The sequence below is a fragment of the Tinamus guttatus genome, unplaced genomic scaffold, assembly GCF_059628265.1.
Source record: "Tinamus guttatus ecotype Peru unplaced genomic scaffold, ASM5962826v1 Tinamus_guttatus_pri_ptg000459l, whole genome shotgun sequence".
In the NCBI taxonomy this organism is placed as follows: Eukaryota; Metazoa; Chordata; class Aves; order Tinamiformes; family Tinamidae; genus Tinamus; species Tinamus guttatus.
The window spans coordinates 6020126-6037697 of NW_028288993.1; the positions used below are offsets into that span (position 1 = coordinate 6020126).

Sequence of the window (17572 nt, forward strand, 5' to 3'; positions counted from 1 at the left end):
GCTACCATGGCAGGAAGAAGGTCATGGCACCAGGACATACGTTTTTCAGGTAATCCCACCTGGCTTTGGAACAGGATGTGGAGGAAACATTGGAGTTCTCGTTTGTGTCCTTCGCTTTCCTTTCCAAACTGACAGCAGCCCTGAGGAGCAGAGCCCTCTACAGTCAGCTGCGGAAATTCCAACTTTGCTCCGTTCATGGCTCTAGTGCTGTGTCCTGTCCTGCTCCTGTCCCATCACATCCCATCTGCTTACTGGGAAAACCCGGCTCTGCTGCACTGGGCATCTGTTTGCCTGGATCCCGTGCCGCTGCGGTGCCGGGACTGCTTCAGCTGCCTTGGAATTGCAAAATGGTGCCTGCAGTATTACACTCCCGTTCTTTTAATAGCAAGTAAAACAGATAAGCAAAATTAAAAAGCAAAAGATAAATGGGCCTTTTAGGCAGGTGAAACAGAAGCAGGAAGTAAAAACAATTTGATAAGAATGAGCTAGAATTTTCTTTGGTAATGCCTCAGATTTGAACAGAATAAAAAATCTGAATTATGATGAAATTATAGTTCTTTGCAAAAATGCTTTGGCACTACAAATCAGTGCTGTAAAGCTGATTTTTAATACCAAAAGATCCTTAGACTTATCAGTACACATTTTCAGCTATTTACATATGTTTGAATTACATTTTTAACCAGATTCCTTAGTGTCTTTTTGAGTTAATGTGAGTTTTAATTTGTATTTTTAGACTGCTTTTCTCAACTATTCATTTTTAGCCTTGTTTGTACACCCAGCTGTTATGAGATTTAATATGCAGCTTTCTCAGATGGTTGCCTTTTCTCTGTAGGAGTTTAGTCATGCTTTATAAATTGATTTTTTTAAATATGATAATACGGACTGGATTGATTAGATCACGAATAGAGGGTTGCCTAACAAAAGCATTCTCTTTTAAGATTTGTTTTTGATTAAATCTTGATATTATCTGGGTCATTGAAACAGAGGATTCATTTTTCTAGGTTTTTCCATGTTGAGTTTCCTTTAAAAAATATTAATAGACCTTTCAAAGCAGAATTGGTGGATATTGCAATACTTGTATGTTAACATCAAAACTGTATTTCCAAAGGCTGCCTAAGGTGGTGATACATAAGATTTGTTTTGATATATGTATGTTGTTGTAGCTGTTTCATAAAAATCCATTTTTTGTGTGTGTGTGACTATCCTGCATATGTATTTGGGTTAGGAGTAGATTTCTCTCAGAAAATGGTGGTGATCGAATCCAACTTTCCTTGGTGCTAAGAAGCGACTGTGCTGCTGTGTGTGGGTGTGTGGCTATATGCAGAGAGCTGCTCGAAGCTCATTTTTCTCCATGGGGATAACTGGCTGCATACCAAACTGTGGCCAGGAGAAGCAGAAAGCAATGTGTGGGCAGACTGCATGATCTTTTATTAGCACCTCCATTGTGGTTATGCATTTTCAACTATCAGTCAACACTGGTTCCGTCATTAAATATCTAGTTTGAATCATTTTATGCAAGGTAGAATGTCATTTTAAAAATTATATTTTGATGCATGTACTTTTTTTTGATTTAGGATTACATACTTAAGAATTCAAAACACTAAAAATATGCTCCAAAACACTGGGTAGCTTCTAATGCTTTTCTAGAACAAATTTTGACTAACAGAACTGGTAAGCGTTTTAAATGTAGAGGCCTAATTAGACAGAAAGCTTAAGAGATGGTAAATATTTTCCTCTATTCTTTGGGATCCAACTGCATTGACTAGTGCAACTGAGTAATTTTTCTTCATGAGGCACAACTTGTAAGTGCAACTCTGAAGTTCTGCAACGTGACTAATCATGTCAATGTTGATGGAGCTCACGGGAACATCTGAGTTGGGTTGGGAGACTTTCTGTTCAGTTTTGGATCACAGAAGATAACTAAGGAAACGGCATTCTTCTTCCTGCAGTAGAGATAATTACATGTTGAAATTTTTGGTGCTTTTGTGTTTTGATTATAATTTTAAAATCTACTTAAAAGTAAGGTACTGTAAATAAGCAAGTCTGAAAGCTTGTTGTCTTGCCAAATGGTTTTCCAAAAAATGTGGTTTTGTTACATTTATAAGTCTTTACAAGAGTTATGAAAAAAGGATGTTTGTACCCTGTGGCTTATTGTTTTGTACTCTGACATAGAAATCATTGATGGAAAATATTAATATTGTAAATATAAGAAGTACTTATGTGTTATTTATCTGGTGACACGATGTCATTATTTTTATAGTATGTTTGGTCTGATGTGATGTCTGTTAGATTGTGGTTGCTGCACCTTTCTTTTATCATAGTACAAGTGCCCAATGACTTTACAAAGGCTGCATAAGTGCCGGTTTCTGTACCTTTTTCCTATATTTATGTACTGTTTGGCTTTGCTCTTTTAGATCTGTTTTTTCAAGTTTGGACTCTCCAGCCAAGGTCAGCTCCATGGAAAAGAAACTTCTTCTCAAGAGCAAAGAACTCCAAGACGCCCAGGACAAGTGTCACAAGGTATTTATTTACGCGATTGGCCGTCTCCATTGCACCCGGAATCTACAACCACTGTATGTCAAGGAATCTGTCAGATGCTGCTGATCATCCAGATTCGTGGTGGGCAAAGTGCTTTTGCTTCATTGAGGTGGCTTCCTGTCCAGTACAAAGGGAGATGAATTTAGGCCATACTGTTGCTCTAGATACGTTTATCTTAACAAGAAGTGGATTTTAAACAGTCCTTTTCTCAGCATGACACAGACGACTGCTTCTTCCTGCAGGCAGTGCCTCCTCTTCGTCAGTCACACAATTACAGCAATTCTGTTCTGAGATTCTCTTCTTAATTCATCAGCTTCTACTTATATAACTGTTGTCACCTCACTGGTTATGGTGAACATCTTATAACAGTTGCTGTGCTCGAATAAAGTGAACCCAGTGGAGTCTTAAAAACTCACTGCTTGTTTGAGACTTTTATGAGATTTCAATTACTTTTCTCCATTCTCTGTTCTGGATTTGACCATTTGCTCCTGAGAAGGAGATGGGGGGGAACCATCTTCTGGTACAACATGGATTTGGGATAAGGTTAAAGTGACCCATCTCTGCAAATCAGGTGAAAAATGATTGTGGCTTCTTTGCTAACGGGGGTTCGAAGAATGACTGAATATGAACAAGCAGCTTGAATGAATGGGGTGACTTAGACTTACTACTTGTCCTTGAGAAGAACTGTGCATTCCTGGAGCAGAGACAATGGTATCGGAATTTAAACACCGTTTGGAAAAATATAGCTAGGAGTCTCTTGGAGACAATTCCTCACAGAGGTCTGAAAGTAGCAGTTATCAAAGCCTTTTGAAGCCCCCCTCCTTATAACCTCTTGATATTTATTGCAGATGGAGCAGGAAATGACGCGGTTGCATCGGAGAGTGTCAGAGGTGGAGGCTGTACTTAGCCAAAAGGAGGTGGAACTGAAAGCCTCTGAAACCCAGCGATCCCTCCTGGAGCAGGACCTGGCCACCTATATCACAGAATGCAGTGTGAGCCTTTACACTAGTCCCTTTTCCTCTGAAGGCCTGAAGTTTGGTGGTCTTTGGCTTTCTCTTCCATCATGGTTTCAGCGGGGTGCTTGATGGAGAGAAATTATTAGAGGATATTTATTGAAAATGAAGCACCAAATTGCTTGATGAGTACTGTAAAGGCTTGTTTAATAGTTTTGCTTGAACTTTGTTTCAGTGCTGGGTGCTTAAAACGTCAAATGTCAAAGAACTACTGTCCTGGTCTTGCTGAAGTTGTCTGTAATTCTTGTCCTACCAGCTGTGCTAGAACACATTTGGGTTTGGCTTCCTCCAAATTTCTTAACCAGAGGAGGGTGGGACCTGATCATAAGCTAGAGAGAAATCTCAAAGTCAAATAAGATGAAACAATCTGTGCTGAGAGGCAAGATTGCTCCAATCTGTGGTATTCTGAGTTCAGCCTGATCCAGCTTCCCAGCATAATGGAAGGGATGGTGCTGGGACAGCGGCTGTTTCTCAGACAGAATACAAAAATGTGACCTTAAAGCCATGTCTTTAGAGGTCATTTCCCATTTTTCAGGGAGTAGGAAAACTTGTCTTGGCAAGATTCTGGTGAGGGTATTTTCTTTCTAGCTAGTAGTCTGTATTAGCAGTTAGATATATAGCTCTACTTCCCCTCTCCTACTAAGAATAAAAATCCAGATACTACTCTGTTCCAAAAAAATTAAGAAACATTTCTGCTGGGTGTGTGTGCTGGGAGATATACCTTTAAATTGGGCTGAGTGATTTTCCCATAGTGGAATCTACTAGGTAAATAAGTAAACTAACATTGTACCTTTCTGGGGAAGAATGATACACAGCTGTACATTGACAGAAAGACTACTGATCTGTCTTGAAATGTGCAGGTAAAGTATATGGTGAGATCCCGAAACAATCCTTCTGCTCATTTAAAAAGTTTTAATTATGTTTAGACTTAGCTCACTTGAACGACAACAAGAAAAATGAGGAGGATTGTTAGCTCTGTGAAGTTGAAGGATTGTGCCTGACTGTGAATGAACTGTGCTAGATAAAATATAGATGAATGCTGTCGATAACGGATGTCTTTTGTGATCTGTGTTTGGCTGTAGTCTCCAGACTTGATGTGAGGAAGTAGAGATTGGAACTAAGATCTCGGGGTAGTAGATGGTGGCTTGTAAGAGAGGCTGCCTCTATCCAGATGGAGGAAGCACTCATCAAGAATTTTTCAGGATTTCACCACCGGTGGCTCCATTTATGATGCCTTACAATAGTCAAGGAGGAGCTTCCCTAGCTAAAGATCTTTATTATGCAGCCATCTGCAAAGCTAGAGACTGTGTATTGAACACTTTGCTTTCTGCAGAGCTTAAAGCGAAGCCTGGAGCAGGCGCGGATGGAGGTGTCTCAGGAAGACGACAAGGCACTACAGCTACTTCATGATATCAGAGAGCAGAGCCGAAAACTGCAAGAGATCAAAGAACAGGTATACCTGCTGCTCTGGCGAGCAGGGTGCCTCTGTGGTCACAATTGCATTTTATGTTGGTGGGCTGTGATAACTCTCTATCTCTGATTTTATGTAAGAAACAAAATTACACTTCCGTGTAATCATGTAATCACAATTTCTAAACTGAAAGTTTTTCTTTTCTGGGTCATGAAGGTACTATAAAGCTAATTTATAGGTCTATAAAGCTAATTTAGGAGGAAGCTGCAATACTTTAGTAATACATGGCATTAGAGAAAGCTCTCCATTGTAAACGGTTAAGCTAAACAAACTTAACTGCTGTTAACCTTCACTGAAAGTTCACAAACCTTTACCTGCAAGAGAAGTTACCAAGCTTTGATTTTTTTTTTTTCTTTCTTATCCGACCATTTAAAATGTTCAGTAGTCTTTCAATATAGAATCTGTGGTTTCTAGCTGTTCTTTTCCCTGAGTTAATATCCTTGCAAAGCAGATGTTCCTATTTTTTTTGTCCCACTGAAAGAATGTTGAGGATTCATTAATCCATAGAGTTCATAAGGAAAAAAAATGTCAGAATTAAATGAAAATATGGTGACAAATGTGGACACTTCTAGAATTAAAAATAGTCTGCAGGGCAGAATCCATTCACTTTTATAGATTAATAGCAACACATTATATTGAGAAAAAGCAATTGAAATTTGCCATGGAGTTTAAGCAATTCTTTGCAATTATCTGCTGTTTTTCATCTTCAAAGTGCTTTACAAACATTGACTGACTAATCTCGTAGTGTTTGAGACAAGGAAGCCCAGAAACCTTGGTAATAATTCTCAAGACATGAACAGTTCTTATGTAATAAGTAATGAAATGCAAGAACCACCCTCTTGATGTAGCAAGTCTCTATAGACATCTGCAGCATTATTTTGGATGGTTGTTTTATGTAATGCAAAAGATTCAAAGCTCGTTATGCTGGGGCCTAATGCTTCGCTAGCAAAGCTGCTTTAAATACTGAAAAGTGGAACACTTTTGGTTATAATAAGTATGAGCAGATTCTTAAAGTCAGTATAGACTCATTCAGCAGAGGAAAAATCATGCAAGTAATTTTTAATTAAAGTGCACTAGGGTAAATATTCTGTACTGGAGTTTTTTAATGCAGCCTAAGTTTCATGCCATTAAAATACAGCTTAGGTCACTAAATGGTTCTGGAATATGCTGTAGATTTTTGTATCTGGGGGTCGTCTGGTATGTTGAAAATCCATGTGTGGGAATGCTGCATAAAACGTGCCAGGACAGTTGTGCTGACTCATAGGAGCAGGTGGATCTTGGCCAGAAAAGACTTGGATCATTATTTTTTATGGCAGAGGGCATAGGGAGGTGAGGTGGAAGTGTCCCTTAGAGTTTTGCTGCTGAATAGCCATAGCTTGAGAGCAAACAGTTATGTTGGCTGCAAATCAGAGTTTCAAAATACTAATTAGGCATTTGGTATTTTTAGTGTAGGACAGCAAGTTCATCTGTGCTGGGGTAATAGCAAAGAGTGTGTTGTTGTTATTCTTATTATCATTATTATTATTAGTGTGTAGGATTTTTTTCCTTAACATGGCTTCTGGGCAGTAGTTGATGAAGCCCATATGAATGGATTAACCTGAACAAGGCTGGATCTTTGTATTGTTAAATGTCCTGCTTCTTTGTATACAGCTTCCCTGAAGTCACTTGCTTCAGGTGTTTGCCCTGTCCAAGCCCTTAATATGTCCATGCTTAAGTATATCTGTCTTTTAAACTGTGTTTCTAAATGCTAAACATTTTTTTTTCTTCTGGTTATCTGCTTTCATTTACCCATTTGGTCTGTATTAAGTTTAATAGGCAAAAGGGATTGTTCTTTGCTTGAGTGATATAGCCTGTTGCTTTGACCTGATTGTGAGATTTGCTCAAAAATAGCCTTGAAAACGTGAAGAATCAAGAAAATCTGATCTATTATTAATTTGCTCTTCTTCTCTCTCTTTCTCCCTCCCCATTCTCCTCCCTCTCTAAAATACTAATTTTCACACTGGCAACTGAAGTCATGTTTGTAATTCTTTGATCAAGTGTTTGCTGATAAGAGTTTAGTGTTGTGAAAGCGTCTTCACAAATGATGATTTCTGAGCAGAACACGTGTTCCTTCAAACGGTTCTGCCTTTTTCTTCACAGATGTGATGGTATGAAAGGATTATTTGAACCAGTGTGTGCTGTCTTCATATAAAAGGCTATGGTTTCTTCCAGCATGAAAATAAGCTTGCCCACAGAGAGACTGGCTAGAAGGAGTGAGGTTCCCAGGCTGCCTTTTAAACTGGAGAAGCACTTTGGGGATTACAGAGCAAAGAACCATTCTGCCTAAGCCTCAGCGGGGGAGAGGGAAGCAGTCTGTCTATGGTCCATCATGTTCAGAAAGCAGCAGGAGCTTTTCATGTAGCTGGAGAAGCACTGGAGGACATCAGGTTCAGTATCCATGGGCTCAAAGGGCAGCTGACTGGCAGGAGTGATGACGAACTTCTCATGAGACAGAGAAGTTACTCTTTAAAATATGTGAGGATAGTCAGGAATATCATAAGGCAGGTGAGAAAGGTGGACCTGCTACCCCTCCCCATCCTAGCCTTTGATGTGCATATTTTCTACTTCGTTTCATTTAAAAAAAACTCTACTTTTTCCTCATTTCAAGTAGTTTTAAAAAAGAAAATATGCTTACAGGACTTATTAAATGCTAAATAATCATAATTTAATTCGGTTTTTCTAGCAAAGACAAGAGAAGCAATCTCATGAGTCAGTCTCAGCTTGAACTACCAGTCTCATCTCACTCATCTCATTGATATGTTACATTCAAATGTCCCCCCCCCCCCACCTTGCCCATCCAAATCTCTTCTCTTTCTAATGCCCTGGATGGGAAATCATCATTTCTGCTTATGTAGACAAATATCTCCTGTAAGAAACACACTTTTTAGATAATTCTTTTAGGTAAATGTTTGTTATTATATGGTCTCCCCTGCAGAGTACTATGTTCTTTTTTTAACTCTTTCAAGAAAAAATAACCAATAGCTAAAAGCACAGTATGCTCTCCCCTGCTTCTCCTTCTTTCCTTTTGCCCCAACTGTGCAGATCTGTGGTAATTCTCATATTATCAACCTGAGAACATAAATATTGAGGAAGCAACTGGGAATTTAGTAGAGGCATCAACTCAAAAGCATATTTGTGTTTTAGAAATAAGAACACGTAAGTAATTTTATCATTTGTATCTACACTTCTGTGTGTGTTTCTGCACTGAAGCTATTCAAGAAATGCCATGCTTTGACTCCCTTTTATGTCTTTTCTGAGTTACTGGCTTGAAAATGGCAAAAATCAAACCAGAATACTGTGGATATATATATATTTTTAGTTGTCATCATTTTATTTTTTGCTTTACTGTTCTTCTACATGTTCTTTGTGCCTCTTAGAATCATAGAACCACAGAATTGTTAAGGTTGGAAGGGACCTCTAGAGGTCATCTAGTCCAACCCCCCTGCACACGCAGGGTCACCTAGAGCACGTGGCACAGGACTGTGTCCAAGCGGGTTTTGAAGATCTCCAGAGAAGGAGACTCCACAACCTCTCTGGGCAGCCTGTTCCAGTGCTCTGGCACCCTCACTGTTAAGAATTTTTTCCTTAAGTTCCTGTGGAACTTTTAGTGCTTCAGTTTGTGGCTGTTTCCTTTAGTTCTGTTGGTGGCCACCAGTGGAAAGAGGCCAGCACCATCCTCCTCACTGCCTCCCTTGCCCACAATCAGTATTCTGCTGCTTCATATGTTTCTCCTATTGCCTCTGAAGTGTAATATCCTGCCTTTCCCTTCTACCACAACCACAGGAGTATCAAGCTCAAGTAGAAGAAATGAGGCTGATGATGAATCAATTAGAAGAGGATCTCATTTCGGCTCGCAGGCGTAGTGATCTTTATGAATCGGAGTTGAGAGAGTCCCGACTGGCAGCTGAAGAATTCAAACGTAAAGCTACTGAAAGTCACAACAAACTGCAAAAGGTAGTTTAGGCTTCATGGGACAGGGAACTTATGCTTGAATTTCTAGCACAGGTTGTGTGTGAGTACTCTGAAGACGTCTGTGGCTTGTACAACTAATGCAAAATGGCTCTAAATTATACACGCCAAATGACTTAATCTGTTCTTTGTGAAACCATTTGTGTTGCAACTGCATGGGGTGGTGGTTGAATAGAAGCATACTAAAACTTTTCCTGATAGTTATGTATTTTATATTTAAGTTACAGGCTAAAGATCAAGGAAAAACTGATGCAGGAGATTTGTATTCAAAGCTGGAGAAGGTATGTGATTTTAATGTCCTTGAGCCTGCTTCCTGAATCCTTCCCACCGTGGAGAGAAACCAAGAGTGACTTTGGCTAGTCAGTGGCATGCACACTCTGACATCCTTGTGTGTGTGTGTGTGTTGGGGGGGTGGATTTTCTCTATGGGATCCACTGCTCTTTTGGATTTTATTTAAAGTTCTGTATGACCATCCTGTTAACAGTGGTTGTGTTCAGAGGCTGGCCATGGGCTGAGCATTATATGTCATTTGTGTTTGAAGTTAGGTTAGTGATACAGAATAAAGAATAGCAAATCAAAAGCAAAAATAATTCTGCATATTTCACTGTCACACTGAGAAGTCTGGTGACCAAAACATGAAAAGCTGGGAAAATGGGGGGCAGATTTGCAGAAGAATATTTTTCTGGGTTCGAATTTATAGGGAGAAACAAAGATTATGAGAAGTTAATTAATATAAATACGGTATTGTAAGTATAGAGAATTGTTTTTCCATTTGGGTTTTATCATTCTCTTTCCCTATTTCTATTTAACTCTAGATCAATACAGAGCAGCAGGCCAAAATCCAGGAGCTGCAGGAGAAGCTGACAAAGGTAATGTCTGAGTGGTGAAAATGAATTTTCCACGAGATTTTCCAGTGAAACCTTAATGCAGAGGAGGGAAGCACTTTGTTTCATACTCAAAAATAGAATTAGTCATAGCATGAGGGATGATAGGGAAAAGGGGGTGGGAGCTGGTATCTGAAATCATTGGTGTTCTCAATATGCCTTTCTGCTCTGAGACATGTCAACAGTGTTTATTTTTACAAATGAAGCTGAGTCAGACCTGGAGTAGTGTAGAGAAACTCTTGTTGGAAGGGCCAGTTTAGGTATACTGTGTGCAATGCATTGGACTCTCTTACTTCTGAAGACCAGGCCTTAGGTCTTTTAAGATCACTATTCAAATCTATGCTTGACTCAGTTTAGTCTCCCATTATACTGTTTTAATTGCAAAATCACTTTCCAATGACGTATTCACAGTAAATAGATTGAACAGTAAGAGTTCACAACAGAAATAAAAGCCTTAGCAAAGTAAGCTGAAGGAAGTTCTCAAGATCTCATATTTGTTGCTGTGGTTAGTCTGTCACTTAAGAAGACACTGTAAGAACAGTATGGGTTCTAGATGGCACAGTTATCTTTTGGGGTCTTGTAGTAGAAAAGGAGCAGCTTGTCATAGTCCAGTGAGAGAGCTTTTTAAAACTTGGCCCCTACTAAAGAGGGCTTTTCTAAGGATTATCAATTTGGAGTATATGTAAAGAAGTCCTACTATACAGAAATGATACTTTTAATATTCTAAAAAGTATTTTTTTACTTTTTTCCCCCCCATTTTTCCTTAATTCTAATAAATTATTGGTTGGTGAATCTAGTGTTTTAGCAACACTTTTTTTGCAAGCTCTTTTCAGGCACTTGAGCCGACTTTGGGGCTAGAGTTTACCACCAGTGCTTAAAGACAACTAGAAATTTCTGGTACGGAAGACAAACATATAATTCTCTTGCATTTCCAAGTATTTGTCTAACAGGAATGAACCATCTAATGGGAGTTAGAATTTGGGTTCCCATGGTGGTTGTAGGTTGCCTTGATTTTAGGCTGTTAGACCAAAGTTCTGTAGCAATTTTATTTGGGATCTTGAGCATCTTGAAGTTATGATCTTTTCATTCTGCAAGTTTTTTTGTGCGTATTTTTCTTACAAGACTTTTTTTCCTTTGGATGCAGGCTGTGAAAGCTAGCTCTGAAGCAACTGAACTTCTTCAGAATATCCGTCAAGCCAAAGAAAGAGCTGAGAAAGAGTTGGAGAAACTGCAGAATCGGGAAGATTCCAATGAAAGTATCAAGAAGAAATTGCTTGAGGCAGAGGTGAGTGAAGAATGTCAATCTAGAGTAAATTAGCTATGGGAATGTATTTGGTGTTAGGAACCCTCAGCTGGATGACTGAATTCCTGTATGTTGTATTCTAGTAGCAACGCTCAGTAGGAAAGTGATGTTAGACATTAATCCATTTTAACTTAAAAATGCATTTTTCTGAAGAAAACTCAGGCTAATTTTATTTTCAGTGAAGACTCACTATGGGCATATGGTTAGGCTAAGGGATTTGATGCATGAGGAGGATTTCTGTTTTAAGACAGTCGCATACTGATTGCTTCAGCTGACTTTTTCCAGATGCTACTGATTGCTGTATGATAATCCAAAGTTGGTTAGCTTAAATGGCAATTAATAATTGCTCTGCAGGAACGGCGTCATTCTCTGGAGAATCAAGTGAAGAGGTTAGAGACCGTGGAGCGAAGAGAAAACCGTCTTAAGGAAGATATTCAGACTAAATCCCAGCAGATTCAACAGATGGCAGAAAAAATTCTGGTGAGCAGAGGTGAAAATGAAAGATAAAGGGTAAGAATTTGTAAAAGAAAGGGGTAGGAGAGGAACGGAAGACAGAATTGCATAGAGTAAGGTGGAAATTATTGAATAAAGGAATTGTTTTCATGTACCACTCATACTGGAAGTAACTCAAGTGCTCAAGGTACAATATTCCTGTACCTGTAATCTTATAACTACTTCAAAATTTCAGTTGCCTCAGCGGGAACGCTTTTAAGTCAAGTTAGTATTATTTAAATTAATTACCTAATGCTCGTTTCAGGCATAAAACATTCTCCATACAAGGTTCTGCAACAATAAAAGCATTGATAACTAGCTTTTAAACTAAATTGCGAAGGAATTTAGAGGTCAGGTCTACTTGAAATGCTTACATTTTGTAGCAGAGCGAAATTAGTCATCTAAACTGTTCTTCCATGAAGATAATATTTGTCAGAGATCCATTTTCACCCACATACCTTCTCTGTTGACAATTTCTTGTTTCTTCTCTTGTTAAACCTATTAAGTCTTTGTAGTTAGTTTGTATGTTACTCTACAGTGAACTAAGCAGATGATGCTTCAAACACTTTTACTTCCCTGGGACAGGAAGTATAATCTTATGGTGGAATAATTAAATTGTTTCTCATATATTCTCTGTGTTCTACAAGCCCTTTCAGTAATGCACTTTTCTGCATTACAACTGCAAAGGTGTCAGTTCACAGGGGAAAGAGACCTTTTAAATATTACTATATCACCAGTCCCCAGTCTTGGGTCATGCAAGCCAATATATTTGTCTTCTGGGGAGTACACCTCTAAAGAGGCTCTTCAAGGAGATGAATTCTAGATAAGAATTATTGTGTTCCACCGCATCAGCAATGCTTTCTTTGAATACTTTTGACAGTTTCCTAAAGTAGACACATTAAAAAGTATAGAAAGAAAAAGGTGTTCACTGAAGTTGGGAAGACATGGCAAACCTGATGATATTATACAAACTTAATTTGCATAACCAAAGGTCAGTTAATATTTTACAACAGGAGCCTTATGAATTTTATCTACTCTGTTGAATTTGGGATGTAAGGTTAAATAAAGTTAGATAAAATTGTAGTCATAAAAAGGAATAGATATTTGTCACTTTTTATTTTTGCTTTGTCTCTTCAGTGGTTGCTACCATGACAGCTAATGTTTTGGAAATGTTGGGACACATAAGAAGGTCAAAAAGATAATTCTTTTTATAGATAGAATAGCTGAGTCTGAGGAAGGCTGAATGGGAATGTGTAAATAATTGTAACAGATCAACAGATGACCCATATTTGTTCTGAGTAATAGCTGCCTATATAGACTTTAGGGCCAGAATACTGGAGGACTTTCTCAGAAAAGGTAGAATTTGCTCCCTCTTTCAAATTGTTTTGATAACATGAATGTATGGTAAGTGGGAGACTATGGCTTTTCTGGGCAAAGAGCCAGCCTTGTATTTAGCATGTAAAACTTTGAATTGTTTCATAAACCTCTTGTGCATATTGGCCGTTGTAGTTCTGCTTTGATTACTTTCTTGGTGAAGGAAAAACTGGAAGGGAATGCAGAAATATCTGCTAATTGTTTTCCTCCATGGGATATGTTTTGCAGTTTTTATAGATAGTTTCCAAGACAGTTCTGGCAGAAAACTGGGGAAGCACAAAGCTATTTTATAGAAATGAGCAAACAAGAATTGAAGAAATAATTCTACAGGGTCTTTTCTAGTCCATTACAGCTCTGATTTGGAGAGCATAGAGTAATGGTTTTCAATTTTTCTCTCCCACTTCTACTCCTCTTCTTTCCCTTAAGCTGATTTCTTTAAATACTTGACTTTGTGGTATAAAAGGACAGAAAGGACAGCAAATAACATGAAAGAAAATAGACTAGCTGAGAGCTTTTTGTGTTAGCATCTCTCAGGAATAGCAATAGAGCAACACACTTATTCTAGTAGTCTTTCTTTTTTTTATAATGTAAGATTATGATATATGATGACTGAATTGCTTTTGAGAGATCACTTAATTCTGAAGCGTGATGCTGCTTGGATTTGATCTTTGTTATTTCCATCAGAAGTCTCATAAGGCCTTGGAGGAAATGGAGAAGAAATGAAAGCATAGGAGTGAGGATATCTTTCTTTTTTTTTTTTATGTTTTTAATGAAAAAACTAAAAGTGAACTGATATAGGACGTAGAAAAAATGTTTGAGAGATCTAGCAGTACCTGAGAAGACCTGCTGCACTGCCTAGAGCAAACTGAATAAAAACTAAGAAGCAAATTGGAGAAGTTGTTCATTTCTACTTGAAAGTGTAGATGATTACTATGATGGTAATAATGACTGAAAGGTAGAGCTACGTAGAGAACTGCATAGTAAACGAGAACTGGAATAGTGAAAGCTTAACTTTTTAAGCCCACACAGGGTGTGAAGTGCCACTGGTGAAGCTTCTTCTGCAGTATGAGCAGTCTGATGCTGGTAGCTTTGAAGCTGCTGTGCTGACCTGGTTGTCTGATTCACTGCCAGGACCTAAAATGTGTGGGCATCCGGGGGAGGTAAATTGTCCCTTTCGTTGCTGGGAGACATATTTCAATTGCAAAAAGCAGCAATCTCCACTCCGTGAAGAAGTGTCAGGTAATAGGCACTGTGGATGACCTACTTCTGATGAACTTCCTATTTGATTTTTACCTCTGGAAAAAAAAAAAGAGATTTATTGCAATTACTAGAGCAAAGAAGTCTTTGTGTGTTCGCAAGAAGCGGAAGGTCACAAGAATGAGTAGGAAGTGTGCTGAAGTAGAAATATCAGGAAATTTTCCTGAACTGTGCAGTTATAAAGGCAGACAGGAGACCTGGCAGCATCCCCAAACTCGAACTTGTTTAAACAATAGTCAGCTGATAGTGAACTATAGATCTGCACCTGCCAGTTGTTTTGATAAACTTCTTGGTATGTCGAATATGACAATATGGCAAAGTTCTGAACTCAGCTTGAGAGGTGTCCTCTTTAAAGATGTTAGAGTTATATTCTCAATAATATATTCAGACAATAGAACATTCCTCTTACCAAAATAGCTAAGTTCTGAAATACAGAATTCTTTAGGTCTTTAGTGTGCTCAGCTCAAACTATCCATGTGAAATAAAGTACATAAAAGTATTCTGGTGCCATCAACCATATGTATTGCATCCTGCACTTTCTACCTTCAAAGCAATTTATTAATGGTTATCCTGACAACATTCATCTGAGGAAGACAACAAAGTAAGTGCTATTGTCATTCTGTGAATGTGGAATGAAAAGCACAGATAGCAAGACCCCCTTTACTGAGATCTGTGCAAGAGCTTGTGAAAAAAATGCCTGAACTTCCTGCAATGGCCCTGCAGCTATGAAGTCTTTATAACTGCTTGTTGTCACAAATCATCCTTGGCCCGTCTTTGGGAATGTTTTACTAGAAAACAAATGTTCTGGTTGTGGAGGTGTATATTGCCAAAACTGAAGATTTGTCTCCACAGCTGTAGAGCAGATGGGTCAGTAGCAATAAGTGGAACTTAAAATTGATAATGTGCATCTTTCATAATGCTTTTTCAGAATGAAAACCATCGTCTAGAGATTTTATAGTATGAAGTCTTAAAATATGAGGATGAATGAACATTTGATATGTGTGCAATGCACGTACAGAGAACTGCCTGTTTCCTTGCGTGTCTGAATATGAATCCCTGCTGTCTTTAGGAGCTGGAAGAAAAGCACCGTGAGGCTCAGATTGCAGCACAACATCTGGAGTTGCAGCTGAAGCAGAAGGAGCAATTCTATGAGGAAAAACTCAAAGTAAAAATACCTTTTTATCACTTCCATACAAATTTTTGTACATAGAATGTGCTCAGGGAAAAATAGTTGCCTTTAGGCTCTTTTTGCATTGTCTTGTGAGTTGTCTTCTTGCTTCACCACTCCTGAAGTGTTATTCAGAGAGCTCAATGAAATCTTAATAAGTGTTTTTCTTCTAATCTGTGCCATCTTGCCTATCTGTTGTTGAATGCTGTATTGAAGCAGGTGGCATTGGAACTCAGAACTATAAGAATTCAGCTGTTAATTTATAACTTGTTAACTTGACCACTGCTAACTAAATACTTCCTAATTAATGCTGTTGGATTTCACATCTTGAAGAGGCTTTCAGTTCCTACCATTGATTTCTATAATTTATTTAAGACAATTCACACAGCCTGCCTGAAAGTTCAAAGTTCAGCGAATGCTACAGCATTTCTGAAATTTCATCCTCTTGGAGCTGAAACATCTGCCAAGAAGCCTCAAAAGTGCCCACTCTATTTTTGTCTTTTCCAAGGTAGCATAAGACTTTAACAAACAGTTAGAAGTAGAATTATAGACAGCATCTAAAATTTGGAAAAGCAAGCTAGGAAATGGGAGTATGTGCTCTTCCTAAGGATTTTTCTAAGGAATTTACAATACCCAGCCAGTGCATGTTGTAAGGATCTTTGTTTCTAGTAAACAAAATCTGTTTTCTTCTCTATCTCTTATTTCTATTTAGGACTGTACCTCTACATTTCACCTTAAATTTATTTTTTTCCACCTTTAAATTGCCCAATGAAACAAAAATAAACTAAACAAAGGCATGTCTTTATTAGGTGCTGGAAAATCAGATGAAAAAAGATCTTGCTGATAAGGAAGCACTTGAGAATATGCTAAGAAGACATGAAGAAGAAGCACGTGAAAAATGCAAAGTCCTGGCTGAGCAGAAGGCGGTATGTGTACCTGAATTGGAAATCAAAGCATTTTAAGAGTAATTTTTGACACACTGATTTTGAGCAAGACAGTTGTCTCTGAGGTTTTGCCTTGGTGCTGAGTTGTATCGAAGTAAATCTACTGATTTATAAAAATTTCAAAGGCGTGATTTTGATTCAAGATCTTTCAAAAACATTTCCTTAAAAGTAACCAGATGGCTTACGGACTACCAGTCATGTAGTACACCAGCAATAAAATAGCTTGTCCTCAATTTTAAAGCAGTAGAAGAGCAGTTGTAAATAGTTCTGATATTTCCACCTCTGTTCACCATTTGATCTTTAGTCATTTATTTGTTTTTGTTTTGCAAGTGTTTTGAAGACCTTTTGAAGACCTTTTTTTTTTTTTTTCTTTTTTTAAAGAAAACATTGCCTTTAAAATCACTTTGTTGGTTTGATCTCAAAAACACACTTCTGTTTCAGATGATCAATGCCATGGATTCAAAGATTAGGTCACTGGAGCAGAGAATAGTGGAACTGTCCGAGGCCAATAAGCTGGCAGCAAATAGCAGCCTTTTTACCCAGAGGAACATGTAAGTACAGCAAAGGCTAGCCAACCAGTATTTTACTGGTGAATTATTTTTGTTTCTTACACAGAGCAAACCTTGGGCCTTTTGGTAATGTATATGAGATCTTATGTACTTTGCTTTATATTTTAGATAAAGTTCCTTATCTTTATAGATGTTTTTCCTTCCTAAATGACTTAAAGGCATTCTACTTCAAGTACAGGAAAAAGCACAGATTGGTTGATGTACAAGTTATAGTTAGTGTAAGCACATGCCTTACTAAGTTAAAAGATTCATTGAGTTCAGTTATCTGCAGAACCATTTTCAGTGTCTGCCAGCTGCTGGATCCAGTAGTAGACAATGTCTCTGTGGGCAGTGCTTGGACACTAGGAGTCAGAAGATGAATCTTGGCAGAATTCTTTTTTTTTATTTGTCAGTGCTGATTATGCTACCAGCTATGTAATAGCACCAATATTTGTTATATTTCAAATACTTGATGATTTTTTTTAACCTGAACAGCCAAAAGCATTCACAGAAATAGCTGGGAAGCTAGTTGCTCAGGTTTTGTATACTCCAGGTAAACTCCTGTTAATCAG

The 17572-nt window shown here is 38.2% G+C and overlaps 1 protein-coding gene across 5 annotated transcripts in view; it reads left to right on the forward strand.

Moving 5' to 3' along the window:
- Positions 1 to 17572, forward strand: part of CIT (citron rho-interacting serine/threonine kinase) — a 66182-nt gene that overhangs the window by 19116 nt on the left and 29494 nt on the right. For 3 of the 5 annotated variants that reach the window (XM_088532409.1, XM_088532410.1, XM_088532406.1), the window contains 11 exons: positions 2415 to 2520; positions 3387 to 3530; positions 4885 to 5004; positions 8845 to 9015; positions 9258 to 9311; positions 9846 to 9899; positions 11059 to 11199; positions 11572 to 11697; positions 15410 to 15505; positions 16318 to 16434; positions 16894 to 17003. In XM_088532409.1, coding sequence (XP_088388535.1) covers positions 2415 to 2520; positions 3387 to 3530; positions 4885 to 5004; positions 8845 to 9015; positions 9258 to 9311; positions 9846 to 9899; positions 11059 to 11199; positions 11572 to 11697; positions 15410 to 15505; positions 16318 to 16434; positions 16894 to 17003 — 1239 coding nt within the window. Of the gene's footprint in view, positions 1 to 2414; positions 2521 to 3386; positions 3531 to 4884; positions 5005 to 8844; positions 9016 to 9251; positions 9312 to 9845; positions 9900 to 11058; positions 11200 to 11571; positions 11698 to 15409; positions 15506 to 16317; positions 16435 to 16893; positions 17004 to 17572 lie in introns of all 5 variants that reach the window. The other 2 variants (XM_088532407.1, XM_088532408.1) reach the window with 1 other exon arrangement.